Source organism: Heteronotia binoei, chromosome 1, assembly GCF_032191835.1.
Source record: "Heteronotia binoei isolate CCM8104 ecotype False Entrance Well chromosome 1, APGP_CSIRO_Hbin_v1, whole genome shotgun sequence".
Classification (NCBI taxonomy): Eukaryota; Metazoa; Chordata; class Lepidosauria; order Squamata; family Gekkonidae; genus Heteronotia; species Heteronotia binoei.
The window spans coordinates 159,325,338-159,340,306 of NC_083223.1; the positions used below are offsets into that span (position 1 = coordinate 159,325,338).

At 40.7% G+C, this 14,969-nt stretch overlaps 1 protein-coding gene across 1 annotated transcript in view; it reads left to right on the forward strand.

Annotated features, from left to right (window-relative positions):
• The window catches only part of MTR (5-methyltetrahydrofolate-homocysteine methyltransferase), a 100,086-nt gene extending 93,151 nt beyond the window's left edge, over positions 1 to 6,935 (forward strand). Inside the window, exons 28-33 of the mRNA XM_060243312.1 lie at positions 732 to 887; positions 1,561 to 1,754; positions 2,347 to 2,547; positions 2,890 to 3,082; positions 5,895 to 6,007; positions 6,157 to 6,935. Of these exons, the coding sequence (XP_060099295.1) occupies positions 732 to 887; positions 1,561 to 1,754; positions 2,347 to 2,547; positions 2,890 to 3,082; positions 5,895 to 6,007; positions 6,157 to 6,243 (944 nt within the window). The 3' untranslated portion in view covers positions 6,244 to 6,935. The remainder of the gene's footprint in view (positions 1 to 731; positions 888 to 1,560; positions 1,755 to 2,346; positions 2,548 to 2,889; positions 3,083 to 5,894; positions 6,008 to 6,156) is intronic.
• Positions 6,936 to 14,969: the final 8,034 nt, after the last annotated feature.

Consider the following 14,969-nt stretch of genomic DNA (forward strand, 5'->3'; position numbering starts at 1 on the left):
GGAAGCAAGGAACCGTGGTTTGGAACCAAAACTGATTAGACCAGGGGTGTCAACATGTGGCCTGGGGGCCAAATCAGGCCCCTGGAGGACTCCTATCAGGCCCCCCAGTTACTGGCTGTCATCTGCTGCCTTGCCTCTCTCTCTTGCTTCCTTCGTCATAACAGCTTGCTTTGCAAGGCTTCCTCAATTGCACAGGAGCTAGAGAACAAAACCTTTATTTTCTCCATTGATTTCTCCTCTCTTGGGGAGGAAGGCGGGAGCTTGCTTTGCCAGGCTCTCTCAGTCACAGAGTTACTGAGCCAAGCCTTTCTTCCTTCTGTTGGCTGAGGCTCCTCTCCCTTCTGGTCCCCTGGGGAAGGAAGCCAGAACTTCTTTTGTCCTGTTCTCTGGATCCCATGGGAGAAATACAAAGAAAGCACCTTTAAGACCAATGAGTGCTAAATTTTAAAGCATGTTTTAAGTTTTTTAAAAAAATCTTTAATTGTGTTTGTGTCCTTTATAAAGTTTATATCTCTGCAACCTAATCTTAAATAGGTACACACAAGGCCCAGCCAACAAGGTCTTATTTATGTCAGATTCGGCCCTCATAGCAAAATTCGACAACCCTGAATTACACAAACTATAATTTCTTTTTTTACCTGGACCATGCCTTTGTGTGTTGTGCTGCAGAGGCAGAGGTAACTTATATAGTGTGTTCTGAACTGCAAAATCTGCACATCATATTTTTACAGTTAAACCACAGTTCATTGGCACTAAAGTTTTTGAAGATTATGACTTGCAGAAGCTGGTGGAATACATTGATTGGAAGCCGTTTTTTGATGTTTGGCAACTTAGAGGCAAATACCCAAACCGAGGATTTCCTAAAATCTTCAATGATAGAGCAGTGGGTGAGTAATACAGTAACATTCTCTGATACAGAATCTAAATGGTATATTAAATGCCACTTAAAGTGCCTTCGAATTATGTATATATGCACAGATTGATACCAACAATACATGTGGGAGCAGTGCTAATTAAAGATATTTATCAGCTGGATTAAAGCTTAGTTAAATCATTGGTGCAGTTGGAAAAAAACAGGAGCAATTGAAATATCATCTGTAAATGGATGATCCGCAAGCAGATCGAAGCAAAATAATTAATAACAGTTAATCTTCTCAGTGTCATGTGAATGCATACCCTGTTCATCTTGGGCTGAACATGACAAATTCATTCTTCTGAGGCATTTGTGAGTTCTGGGGAATGTAGATACTGTTCTCCCCTGATTTTCTGTCACCTTACTGTAAAAACTTGCAGTGCTTTATCAAAGCCTTAGCCAAGTCACAGTCATGTATTGATGCTTGTCATTATTAGTATACTGTCAGTGCAATCCTAAGAAAGCTTTCCTATGAGTAAATTCCAATGATTAGAGTGGGATTATAAGTAAACCTGTTTAGCATTGCTTCCTGTAATTGTGAAGAGGAAGAGTGAACATAGTAAGTGTATGGGAGGAAAACAATGCTTTAAAAAATCCTTTTTAAAAAAAGGTGTTTTGAATATTTTTTGTTTCTCTTCATCTACCAGGGGAAGAAGCAAAAAAAGTCTATAATGATGCTCAGAGTTTGTTGAAAACTTTGATTGCACAAAAGAAACTTAAAGCCAAGGGTCTGGTTGGATTTTGGCCTGCTCGGAGCATTCAAGATGACATTTATTTATATGCCAATGAGGAAATGCAGTCTCCAGAACCAATAGCTAAATTCTATGGCTTAAGGCAGCAGGTGAAGTATAAACCGGTTTTTCTTAAATATGTGTTTTATGATAGGGGGACCTTGGGATAGTTTCAGGACTTGGCTACAATAGCAATTTTCTATTACACATTGTCTCAAAGACAATGAATGTTGTATCATTCAAATGCTTACTTTGCTTTAGTGCTTCATCTATTCTTGTACCATAGAGACAGAGAAACCCTTTTAGCTGATTTTCATATATTCCTATTCTTTTAAAAAATGCATTTATCCTTAGAACGATCATGTGGTCTTTGAAAGTCCAATACTGTTCTCACTGAAGTTTTATATGTGCTCTTTAAGGGAAACCAGATCAGCTCTATTAAGTGGTTTGAGAACAACTATGCAAATCTTATTTACTGTCTTTGATTAAGATTTGATACTGTACTGCTCTTGAATGGAATAAGTACTCTCTTATGTTTGAAGTATACCTTCTCTGTAAACCTCTGCTTTGAATTTTGAAGTGGAAGCAGGTAAAATGAAGAAAAAGCAGGTTGCCATATGATTGTACCTCAGCCTGCCAAGATCAGTTTCTAGTAACTGCAAGTTCTTTTTATTTAATGCAATGCTCCATTTCCTGTTGTAGGCTGAGAAAGACCCTGCCAGTACAGATCCGTATTACTGCCTGTCGGACTTTATAGCCCCTCTGGAATCTGGAGTTAATGATTATTTGGGTCTGTTTACTGTGGCATGCTTTGGAGTTGATGAGTTGTGCAAGGAGTATGAGGAACAGTGTGATGACTACAATATCATAATGGTGAAAGCATTGGCAGACCGCTTGGCAGAGGTAACCATGACTGTTAGCAAATTTTGGCTGAAAAATCGGGATTAAAAATATAACCTTTACATATTCCAAATATACAAATATTATATTATGACAGGGTTTGTGCATTTCTTAGTTACACTTGTGTGTGTGTCGACATTTCAGTAAAAAGAAACTACTAGAAATGAGAAAGAAGCTGGGTTTCATCCAGGCTCATAATGCAATGAAGTAATGATGAACGTCACCCCAGAGTTGAAAACGACTGGTGCTTACACAGGGGACTACCTTTTCCTTTTTAATGATGAATAAGCATAATTATGTCTGAGGTAGATTCAGAATTACTTTTTGCTTCTGGTTTGTACTCAGGCATTTGCAGAGGAACTCCATGAAAGGGTTCGTAAAGAATTCTGGGCTTATTGTGAAAATGAACAGCTGGATTTTTCAGAATTGCGTAGAATCAGATATGAGGGAATCCGTCCAGCTCCTGGGTATCCTTGTCAGCCTGACCACACAGAAAAACTCACTATGTGGAAACTGGCAAAGATTGAGGAGGCAACAGGTTAGTAGTAAAACATGGGGTTAAAAATTGTATTTTAAAATGATTCTTATAAAAATGAACTTTTTAAAGTTTTCCTTTTGGTTTAGTTCTGTGTTTTAAAATTGGAGGAAAAAAGTAAAAATAACTTTGGGAGGGATATCCTGAAGCCAAGGAGATTTAAAAAAATCATTCTTATGTTCTTTTCAAAATGTGTTTATATACTTATTTATTTTATTTTATTGCTTTACTAAAAGAACATAAGAAAATAAGACTAACCATGCTGAATCAGGCTGATGGCCCATCCAGTTCAACACTGTGTCACACAGTGGCCAAAAAAACCAGGTGCCACTGTGACATACTATCTGGTTTTAAAATAACTTCAGTATTATTTTGGCTAATGCTGTTTTCCATACTATTTTCCATATACTCTTATGTAGTACCAGTTTTTAAACGTGAGATTTGTTTTTTAAGTCTGACATCTCATCCAATCCACTGGTGCAGCCAAGCACTACAATATCCTTAAGTATATAAGTGTTTTAATCAATAAATAATACATTCAAGAGCAAATCTTGTCTAGATAAGTTTAAAGGCAATATGATGCCATTTTTTATGTACACAACTAATTCATGGAATGTTGTGTGTTTGTAAAGGGCAAAATAATGGTATACAAATACAATAGGATTATAAATTATAGGTGAGAACCCACAATACTCACGGGGCGATCCTTCCCCCAATCACTGCTGATTCCCCTTGGAGGGGAGATTCTCAGTGAGGAGGAGACTTGCAGGGGTGGAAGTCCCATATTCTCCCCCACCACCACCCGTGTGTCAAACCTAGCTTGGCTCCTGAGCCCAACATTGTCCTCAGATGCTGCTGGGCCTGGCATGGCTGCTGGTATTCACCACTACCATAAACGGGGGGGGGGGGGGGGGGATGTCAAACTTGGTATGTTCCAGCTACGGCTCCTGGTGCCAACCCCCTGCTGCCAAACTCAGGTGGCTCCCAGCCTGCCACCTCTGATGTCAGGCCTGGGGGTTTTTTTTTGGGGGGGGGGGGGAGGAAAATTTAATACCTTCCCACTTTTTGGGTTTTGTCACTTTTTTTTTGAAACCTAGGAGTCCCCTGAGCCCACAGAAACAGCTGTTTGGTTTCTGTGTGGTACTGCTGAATTGTGGATTTATCTATCCACAGATGGGGACTATAGGTGGCTAATAACATATAGATAAACCCTGGAGTACATCAATCCTTTGTATTGCAAAGTTCCTGGGTGTGTATACGGGGTATGAATGATGGTTCTGTACTGGAGGTTCATAGTGATTTCTCTTTTCTGATGTAGGAAAACCATCTGAAGTTAGTGAAGTAGTATGTGGGATGCTAGAAACAGCTATTTGCAGTTCTCCCAAATGTCCCAAAGATCTTCCCTGGACTAAAAAACTGTACACACAAGAATATAGTAGTGTGCATTGGAACAGAATGTTTTGAAGTATGGTAATATTGCTTGTAATTAAAAGCTCTTTAACATAGCTGCAATATCCATGACAAGGATTTCCCTACCAGTAATTTTCAATACAGGTAAGAATTACAGTCTGGGATGTTCTGTTGCCACAACTGCATGGAAACTGCATCTGTGATGCACCTTCTGACACTGTTGGGTCATTGGCACTGGTAGGAAAAACAGAGGGGGAAGAAACTTAACCAAAATACTGTAATCAAGAACCTAAAAGGTTAATGTATAACTTAAGGGCCAAAAATTAAAAGCAAAAATGTCCAATTAAATCATAAGCAAAAATACATGCATTTATTATAGACAGTTAAAAACACCTAGGGCCCATCATTAGCCTCCTTCGTTAAGTATATAAGTGAAATCGTAAAACAACAATGGGAAACAACTTGACCTGACAAGTTTCAACCTTAGAATGGTCTTTTTCAGAAGTCAAACAAATATATACACATACAGAGGCTCATGATACAAAATACAATAAATCAATGAACCAGTGCTGGACCAAAAAGAAAAAGTGGTTTCTGTAATAAAGAAAAGAAAAAATGTAAATTGGTAAAAATTATTCCTATCACAGTATTTTATAATAATAATTCAGAATTAATTAATTAATTATAAAGTGACAAAGGCGTAAAGATGTAATTAAGGCCTCTTATAATGCAGCCTTATGTTCTAGTCAAGGGCATACATGTTTGACCTCTAAAGAAGACCATTCTAGGGAGAAATGCATCAAGTGGTTTCCCATTGACTAGGAAAGAGGCTAATGATGGGCTCCTGGATGTTTTTAACTTTCTATAATAAATTCATGTATTTTTGCTCATGATTTAATTGTATATTTTGCTTTTAATCATTAGCACTGGTACCATCAGAAGCCCTACATCTCGCCCAAGAGGAGCTCATGTTGCAACTCCTCACTGCACCAACGTTAATTCCTGGACAAGTAGGTTAATGCTGGTGCAGGGAGAAACTGCAGTGTGCGCTGGGCTCTTCATGCTACACAAGGGACATTGGAAGCAACTGGACTGCTGCAGCTCCTGTGCTACCTAGGTACTATAGGAATTTAGTCTCTGTGTTTCTGTAGCACATTTCTCTAAGTGCTCAGATTAACATTACTGAGATGATCGGTCTTTACATCACCAGTGAGGTAGACCAGTATATTACACACCTGAGAAGGCAGAGACAAGGGCTGATTAAACAATGGCTTGTCTTAAGTCCACCCAGTCAGTTCATATCTGAGACAGAATTTGAACAAAGGATTTAATAGCTAATTCTCTTTAAATGTTATACAACGTCAGATCTTAAGTAACCACAGATATTTTCTTTTTACACACTCAGGTATTCAGTTGACTGAATCCCTAGCAATGGTGCCTGCTTCAGCAGTATCTGGTCTCTATTTTTCTAATTCTGAATCCAAATACTTTGCTGTTGGAAAAATATTGAAAGATCAGGTAAAGAGAATGGAAACCTTTTACAAGATGGCTGTTCTCATGGGGAATGGTTGTTGAAACTTACATTTCTAGATTTATAGAATCTACTGAAAAATGGAAGCTTCAGCAGTGAACATGCTTAATTAGTTACCCTCTTGTTCATTCTACAGGTGGAAGATTATGCTTTAAGGAAAAACATTGCAGTGGCTGAGGTTGAAAAATGGCTGGGACCCATTCTTGGATATGATCCAGAATAACTCTGTGTGTGTGTGTCATGTAAGAAGAGAGAGGGAGCTGGGCAAATTGTGGGCTGGAGCTCAGGAAACAACTACCAGATGGAAGCCACTTTAAAATGACTGCCCCTGTAGGCCATCCCCAACATGGCAAGCCATTTATCTGCAGCAGGCAGCCAAGCGTGTTGAGGTATTTTCTCCGTGCCCCAGCAAACCTGAAATCAAAATGCTGGCAATAGAGGAAATCTTCAAAGTTTGGCTACTGTGGGAAATAATTTAAAGTGATTTCAGTATGACTATTTCATGTGTAAATAACATGTTCCTGAAGGTCAATGGGAACAAAATGTGTTATTTTGGTTCCTAATTGGAAGTCCTTCCTAGTTGGTTTTAAAACTTTGACTACTGAGATATGAGTAAAATATTATTTGTTCCTCATTTGTTAATTTAAAAAAAAATTATTAGAAAACTAGACTAGCCAAAAGAACTGCAAGAGGATGGCCTGTGAGCAGCCCCCTGAGCTGGGCATTCCCCGAGCACCCTCACCCCAAGATCCTTTACGGGCTTCCCGATATTCTGGAAATAGCATGCCTCTTCCAAATGCATTTATAATCAGTTTGGGATTTATGTAAAAGTCACTACATTCTTCAAATGCATTTTAAATGGAGATTCAGATGGGACTCAAATTTTGTCATTAAAACTTGGTTGGTAAAATAGCACTACACCGTTACTGTTTGTCTTATTTCAATTAATAGAAGTTGATATCCAGTTTTCAGAATAGAGTAAATAAAAATGAAAAGCAATTACAACTACACACACTTTGGTTTGCAGGTAGGGAGAGGGTTACTTCCAGGCGCAGTGTTTTTTCCTCTGTTGTCTTGTAACTAACACAGAAACTAAATATTAATAAATGAAGGGTCTTTGACATTGAAGTGGTATTTTAAGATCGTAATGCCATCATAAGGCTCATCCTTTTTTAGCTTTTTATTCAGTGGGGAAAGGAAGTTTGCATTGCTACTCCTGGGAAGGTTCCACACATTCTTGTTGCCCTTTGGCCTCAAATTAGGGGGTAGAGGTTCTTCTCTGTAGTCCCATGTATGAGTTGCATGTCTGTGCAGAGGACTCCACCCCACACTTTTATTAGGGAGGCTGTGAAAAGACCTTTTTATTTTAATCTGCATTTTCCTTTAGTTTTCCATTGTGTTTATGGTGCAGTGGATCTTGTTCAAAAAAGGGGCTGTGGAGGGGAAAGTACCCACTTCAAACATGACTACTGCTTGATTTGCCTTTTTGAGAGGGAAGGAAAAATCAGGTTCTTGCCCACATTGTCAGGAATTCACCAAGTAAATCAGTTGTAAATAATGTTCCAGACTAGGGTTATCACTCTGGGAGAAGGCATTGATAGCCACTGGATATTCTTCTGGCTAAGAATACTGTCAAAAATCCATTCTCAACCCTGTCCATGACTCATGTTGATCCCCTTGGTGCACAGCCTTCTGTGGAGGAATCAGTAGCTAAAGCCAGCAATATGATGTAGTGATTAGACTGTTAAATTAGAATGCAGAAAGTCGAAGCTCAGAATTTCCACTTTGTTATGGAATGCACTAGGTGGTCTTGGACTAGTTACCATCAACCGAACCTACTTCACAGAGTTGTTACAAAGATAAAGTAAAGGCTATGAACAATATATGCTTCCCTAAGCTCTTCAGGATAAAAATGTAATAAATTACACAGAGCTCCAAAAGTCATCCAAACATGCTAAAAACATCGGGGGCTAGCCTTACAGTGGCTCTCCTCCTTCCTTGAAGGTCGGGGACAAAGGGTGGCAGTTGGGGGGGAGCTGTCTCAGAGACACCCACTTCACTGTGGGGTGCCTCAGGGGGCAGTTCTCTCCCTGATGTTGTTTAACATCTACATGCGCCCCCTTGCCCAGATTGCACGGAGGTACGGGCTTGGTTGTCATCAGTACGCTGATGATACCCAGCTCTATCTATTGATGGACGGCCGGACTGGCGATGTCCCTATAAATTTGGACCGGGCGTTACAAGCCGTGGCTGACTGGCTCAGGCTGAGTGGGCTGAAGTTGAATCCGGCGAAGACTGAGGTCCTTTGCGTGGGCCGGGGTGGACCAGGAGGGGAGATCACCCTACCGGCTTTTGACGGTGCGCCACTGATACCAGTGCGCAGGGTCAAGAGCCTGGGAGTGCTACTGGAATCCTCTTTATCAATGGAGGCCCAGATAGCTGCCACGGCCAGATCCGCCTTCTTCCACCTCAAGAGGGCGAGGCAGTTGGCTCCCTTCTTGGAACGCAGCGACCTAGCAACTGTGATCCACGCAACGGTCACCTCGAGACTAGACTACTGCAATGCCCTCTACATGGGGCTGCCCTTATGCCGAACACGGAAACTTCAGGTAGTGCAGAACGCGGCGGCCAGGCTGCTGCTGGGACTACCTCGGTGGGAACACGTGCAGCCTGGGCTGCGGGATCTGCACGGGCTGCCGGTTGTGTACCGTGTTCGCTATAAGGTGCTGGTTATCACCTTTAAAGCCCTATATGGCCGAGGACCTGCCTACCTCAGGGACCGCCTCTCCCCATATGTTCCCCAGAGAGCACTGAGATCTAGCTCCCAAAACCTCTTAAAAATCCCTGGGCCAAGAGAGGCTAGACTGAAGACAACCAGGGAGCAAGCCTTTTCAACAACGGCCCCCCGATGGTGGAATCAACTTCCAGAGATGGTGCGAGCCCTGCGGGACCTGAACCAGTTCCGCAGGGCTTGCAAAACCTCTCTGTTTCAGCTTGCCTTTGGGACAGAACCTGGTTAAACGGATCTATAGCCATCCCGCCATCCTGTATATGATCGCGATCTATTGCACTTTATAGCACCGTTTTATCCATCTAATTAATTATGTGATTGAATTTGTAACTGAATTGTATTTTAAAATTGTTTGTTTTATATTGTATTTTATTTATATCACGGTGTTCCGTGTCTGTCAGCCGCCCTGAGCCCGCCATTGGTGGGGGAGGGCGGGATATAAAAATAAATTTATCTTATCTTATCTATCTTATCTAAAAACATGGGCCGCCTTGTGCTTCCTTGCACCTTTTGCAGGAGCTAAAGCCCCAAAAGAAATGTACCACATCAACTAGACTACATCAATTTTATTTATTTAGAATTATTTATTTTTTGTAAAAAAAAAATTAAGCTGTCTCTCCATCAACCTGCCCAAGATGACTTGCAAAATATTTTCTCTGCTGGTTCCCTTTCTTCTGATCTAGTTGTCAATGGCCGCAGTTTTGGCTTGGATCCCAATCAGTTGTGTCCAAGTGTACTAACTTCCTCTTGTATTCAGGCTAAGGTCCACCCTCAATAGGTATGTGGTGAAATACACAAGGCATGTAGCATGTTCAGCTATGGGGGATATGGAATTTACTCAGCTAGCCCAGGTCTTGGGCTTGTGACAATAAATCAGGAGTTGGGCAGAATACTGCTTTGTGTGTCTGTTTTTTTGTTGGCCTCCTTCCTTGAGGTCAGACTTGCCTCAGTCCTCCTAATTCATCTTCCTATCTGAACATGTCCTCTGATCTCTTACAAAGTGGCAGAAATTATCTATACCAGGGATGGCCAAACTGCAGCTCAGGAACCACATGTGGCTTTTTACACATATTGTGTGGTTCTTGAAGCCTCCACTGCTCCATTGGCTGGCTTGGAGAAGATATTTATCTCTTTAAATCACTTCTCCAAGCCAGCCAGTACCTTAGAGAATGCATTTAAAGTTAAAGTTGCTTTCTTTAAACCTCTCCCTCCCTCTTCCCCATCTCCTTCACTCCCTCCCTTCCTTCCACATGGCTGAGTGAATGGGCTGCACATGGAACATAGCTGCATACCTGTTAATATTTTTAAAGAGCGCTTGCAGCCCTTTCTCTGAACCCCTCATGTTAGATGCATTATTGTAGGAATGACCATGGATATTTTCAAGTGAAAGCCAGGGCTGGCATGTCCCAGTTGGCCAAGTAGGTGGCCATCAAGGGCGCACCAGAGGGGCAGGGGCCCCCCCCCAACTCATGTCCTACCGCACCGCAATCCCTGCTCAGCTGCTTCCAGGTCTGTGTTTTGACCTTCCCACTTCAAGCTTGCCTGAAGCCTACCTTAATTTTCTTTAGGTGCCAAGAACTGCAGCATCTTAGGTACAGCCTAGAAATCTCATCTGTTGTTCCAATATTGTGAGCATTAACCTGGACTTACAATATATGTATTACTTGTGTTTAGACTTTTTGTATTTTGCATCTTTGTGGATGCTGAAGGTATTTGTAGACAATAATATCCTAAAGATCCTTCCTATGAAGTAATAGCAACTGGACAGGAATGAATGAGGATTCCCATGAAAACCTCCATACTTTTGTTTATATAAATGTTAAAGTGCATCTGTTGCATTGCCTCTTTTATGTTTGCATTTAAGTGTGTTATTCGTAAATACATGTCGTTGCAGTAGAACTAATAACTAACAACTTTTACGTTTTATTGTTTTAGTTGTAAGCCACCTTGAGCTGGTCTCTAGAGTGGTGGCACAGAAATTTTCCAAATAAATGAGCATTCTGTTTTCTCTTCCTGTCTTTTGTAACCCTTCTCTCATAAATCTCATAACTGAATACCCTGCTATGCTTCGGTATTTCCTCTGTGTGTGTGTGTATTTTGATAGCTCCTTCCACTTGCTCCTGCCTTCTTCCTCTCTTGATCCTGGTCATCCCTGTTCCCTACATGGTGCCATGTGTGCCTAGTAATATTGTTATGCTTCCTGAAGACTGATCATAAGAATATCAGGATGAAATAATAGCCGCCCTGAGCCCATTAGGGGAGGGCGGATATAAGTGTGTGTGTGTGTGTGTGTGTGTGTGTGTGTGTGAGAGAGAGAGAGAGAGAGAGAGAGAGAGAGATGTTACTCAGAAAATAAGTAATATTCTTCTCCTTTTCTGGTCATCCTTTCAGTTGGCTGCCACTACTGTGAGATTCTCTTTCGTGCTGGCTGTAGAGTTTTGGCTGGTTATGCTATGTCATTAAACTGGGTTAATCTGAATCTCTGCAGTGGCCTATCAGTGCTATCTGTTGGGAATTATACCATAAATTCCCTTACTATGTTTATTTGATGCAGCATTCTAGCAGGCACTTATGTGCAATTTATGTAGGATGCTCCCTTTCTAATATTGAGGTTTGTGTTAGGTGTTGAGGATATAAAGTCTAATATTATTTTGTTTTGCATGGATCTGAGATGGGGATGGGTCCATGGTACACTTCTGTGTCAGCTGTGACCTTGTGATAACAAATGTATAAAAATCTTTCTGCAATTTAGGAAAAGATTGCTTGGCAGGAAACACTGAGATAAATGTTGCAGTGATCAAGGGACTCGTTTAACAAACTGTTCTTTAGATATATGTTGGTATTAATAGTACTCCAGTGAACATTATATGTCATGCTGCCTTTTAGAAGCACTGTTTCAATATTGCTTCTGCTAAGTTGTTTGGAATTCTGAGTCTTGAAGGTCTTGTTCTCAGTACCATGGCTAAACTGTGTCTATTGTAGTAGAACCTGTTCCTCTGTGTGCAGAGAATATTCTTTCTGGATGAGTACTGAGTCATCAAGCCTCCAGCTGTAGTCTCAAGTGGTTGTGCAGACTAGACACAAATTTAACTCCCCAAATAGAACTTATGCTAAGATACCAAGCTTTAAGACCCTAGACAAATACCTACAACTATTAGACTGTTCCAAGTCGTTCCTTTTTCTGCTCCATTGTAAATCAGATAGACAACCCAGCCCCATCATACCATTGTACTACTGATTCCAGCATGACACCATTGTAACTAGTGTGTATCCTATGCTCTCCCAGCAGATTAATGCCAAGGGGAAAATGACCTGGATCCCTTGGGACTAGAATCAGTATTATGGGGGCTATTCCGGTCCCAGAGCAGTCCCAGGGACCATTATTCCAATCTGGCAGCTGTCATTCCAGTTCCTGAGTACAGATTTTAGTCCCAGTGACCTTCATTCTATTCCAGGCCCTCAGCATTTTGTCTGGGTCCAGGGACTGTTGTTCCACTCTGAAGGCAGTCATTGCATAGTTACTGATGTAAAAGGTAAAAAAAGAACGGGTGTAAGGTTTATCAAGCTAGTGTACATTTATAGGAAACTTAGGCCACTGGTCTACTGATCTGATATAACCAATCAGGTACTGTCCAAAGAAAGCAAGATGAGCAAAACTCTTACCCTCCCAACTCTTATAGCTGTGATCAGTGAATTAATTAGCAGGACTGTTTGATGGCTGTGGGATGATCTTGAGTTCCTGAAGGCTAGTCCTGGGGATGGCTGCTCTCACCAGTTGCTGACACCTAATGTTCACTGAATTGAGAATGGGGTGAGTATAGAATCTTAGACAAGGAATTTTACTCAAAGAAAATTCATTCCTTTGACAGGACTCTCTTATATTGACCATCAAAATCAAAGATGGAGCATGCTAATCTTCTTAACCAGCCAGTGCAAATAAAAACTGAGCAGGTTACAAACCTACTCAACCACCAGGAAAGCCTACTTTTCAAACAAGAACCTTGAAACAAGTAGGATCAGTGATTTTCTGTGTGCATTACAAGAAATGTAAAGGAAAACCCACAAAATAGCAAAATGTCTTTAGATGTGGGTAAATCAAGAGACTGTACTTTCCTTAACATAATTTATGCTGTGATCTTTAACAGTAGGTCAGAAGGAGGTGAAAGTTGTGGTTGTCCAAGGGATGCTGCAGTTGTACATTCAGGGACAGAAACTGACCTTGGAGGGTATTTCTAAATATGCAATAATAACATGGGAACGGAATCAAAGCAATAGATAATTTTGATGAAGTAGCAAATGATGTTCCATATCATGTAGCAATGTTTCAGATTCTCCTTTTGCTTTTCACTCTGCCATATACTTCCTTGTTGTTCTAAACGTTATTTTAGACCTGTCTTCATGAACGCATCACAAGATTTTTCTTGCTCTTTGTTTATCTCTTGAGGGCTTTCCAAAGGCTTGCTGCTAGTTATTGTTGGAAAAAGGATGATGACTTGATGGATGTTTAGTCTGCTTCAGCAGGGCTCATTTTTTAACATTGGCTTTAAAGACCTAATATTGTTTTTCAGCATTTTGTAGGTGCCACTTCAACAACAAACATTCTAATTTTTACTGCTGCAATTATTTTTTTAAAATGTAAAAGCAAAATAAATGTATTCACCTGTGTAGTGCCTCTCAACAACTCATTGACAGTTCTGTGTAATAACAGGAAACCTGTAAGCCATTTTTCCATACTTTATCCTTTTATTGCTGAAAGTGGCACCCTTTCATGTCTACTACTGATGTTATTTTTCAGCTAATGGGTTGGTGCGATCTTTTTGAACCATCTAAGGAAAGATTAAAAATAATCATCTCACAACATCCAACAAGGCAGCTATTGATTTGGGTTGCAGCTTGATGGATGATGGAGTAACAGCTGTCTGATTCAACACATGACAAATATTTGAACATACCGAAAGCTGAGCACAAATTTGGCTGAGCCAAAGCTATCAAGTTCACATTTTGTTGTGACTCCCCACCCTCACCCTGTCACTGTTAACTGTTTACTAGAACCTAAGAAAAACCATTCTGAACAATGTGCTATAGAACAGGAGTCTAGCCTTGCAGAGCCTGCCAGGCTCTTTCACAATTTTAAGGGTGGGCGCCACCAAAAATTGCTGTCATGGGGGGCAATTTAAAATGTTGGGAGGTTCCAAGCCAACTTCCTATGATGGTGGCAGCTATTTCTGGTGCTCCCTGCAGACCTAAAGGTGATGCCTTCTGGAGTCTTCTGAAGAGCCTTTTGGTCCAGTAAGATGAAGGATGGCCAGAGATGGCTTTTTGCTTTGCTTTATAGCTTAAAGTTTTGGGGGTTATGATCACAGCAATGTATCATTTCTTCTATTTCTTCTCAGTTTTGCTGCAGTTATGCACATTTTTTATTGATTGGCAGTCATCATTGCATCATAGGCTGGAAGTACACGTTATGTGGCCAGCCTGCATTTTCAAATGACAGCAGCCACTTCTCCATTGCACAAGGGTATTAGAAGGGATGATTTGCAGGGGAGGAGTGACTTGTTGGGGGGTATTTAACCTATTGCCTTTTCTTCCCTGCATCTTCCTTTCCACCTCCACTTCTATCTTTACAGGTGGGGGGGGGGGGGGGTTGCAATTTGTAGTTACTATAACAAGGTTGATAAAAATTGTATTTTCTATTTAGGAAAAATAAAATATCAAGTGACTAAGTTATCCAATTTCTCATGTTCTTTGAAATCCATAATGCTCCATGCATACAGACCTATTTAGTACAGAGGCAGTTCATAACATCTATCAAGTGCTTTTTATCAGCAAATTGATTTTTAGAACTTGGTAGCAGGTTGTTATTGGAAATTACTTTTACGTATGAAAGCTGCAGGTAATCCATGTGATGGAGATATTAAACATTCTATAATAAAATCCTGTGATTCAGCATTCAGGTTGCCAACAACCTGGAGGGAGAAAATGGCCTATACCTTTAATAGAGGTTTAATAGGATTCTATTTACCAAGTGATGTCATGCTTTGAATAGCTTCACCTGCTCATTTGCACACATTGGGCCTCTATTAAAAGGATATGACATTTCTGCCCTTACAGGAGTCACCAAAGTAGCTAACAATTTAAAACATGAAATCACATTTTAA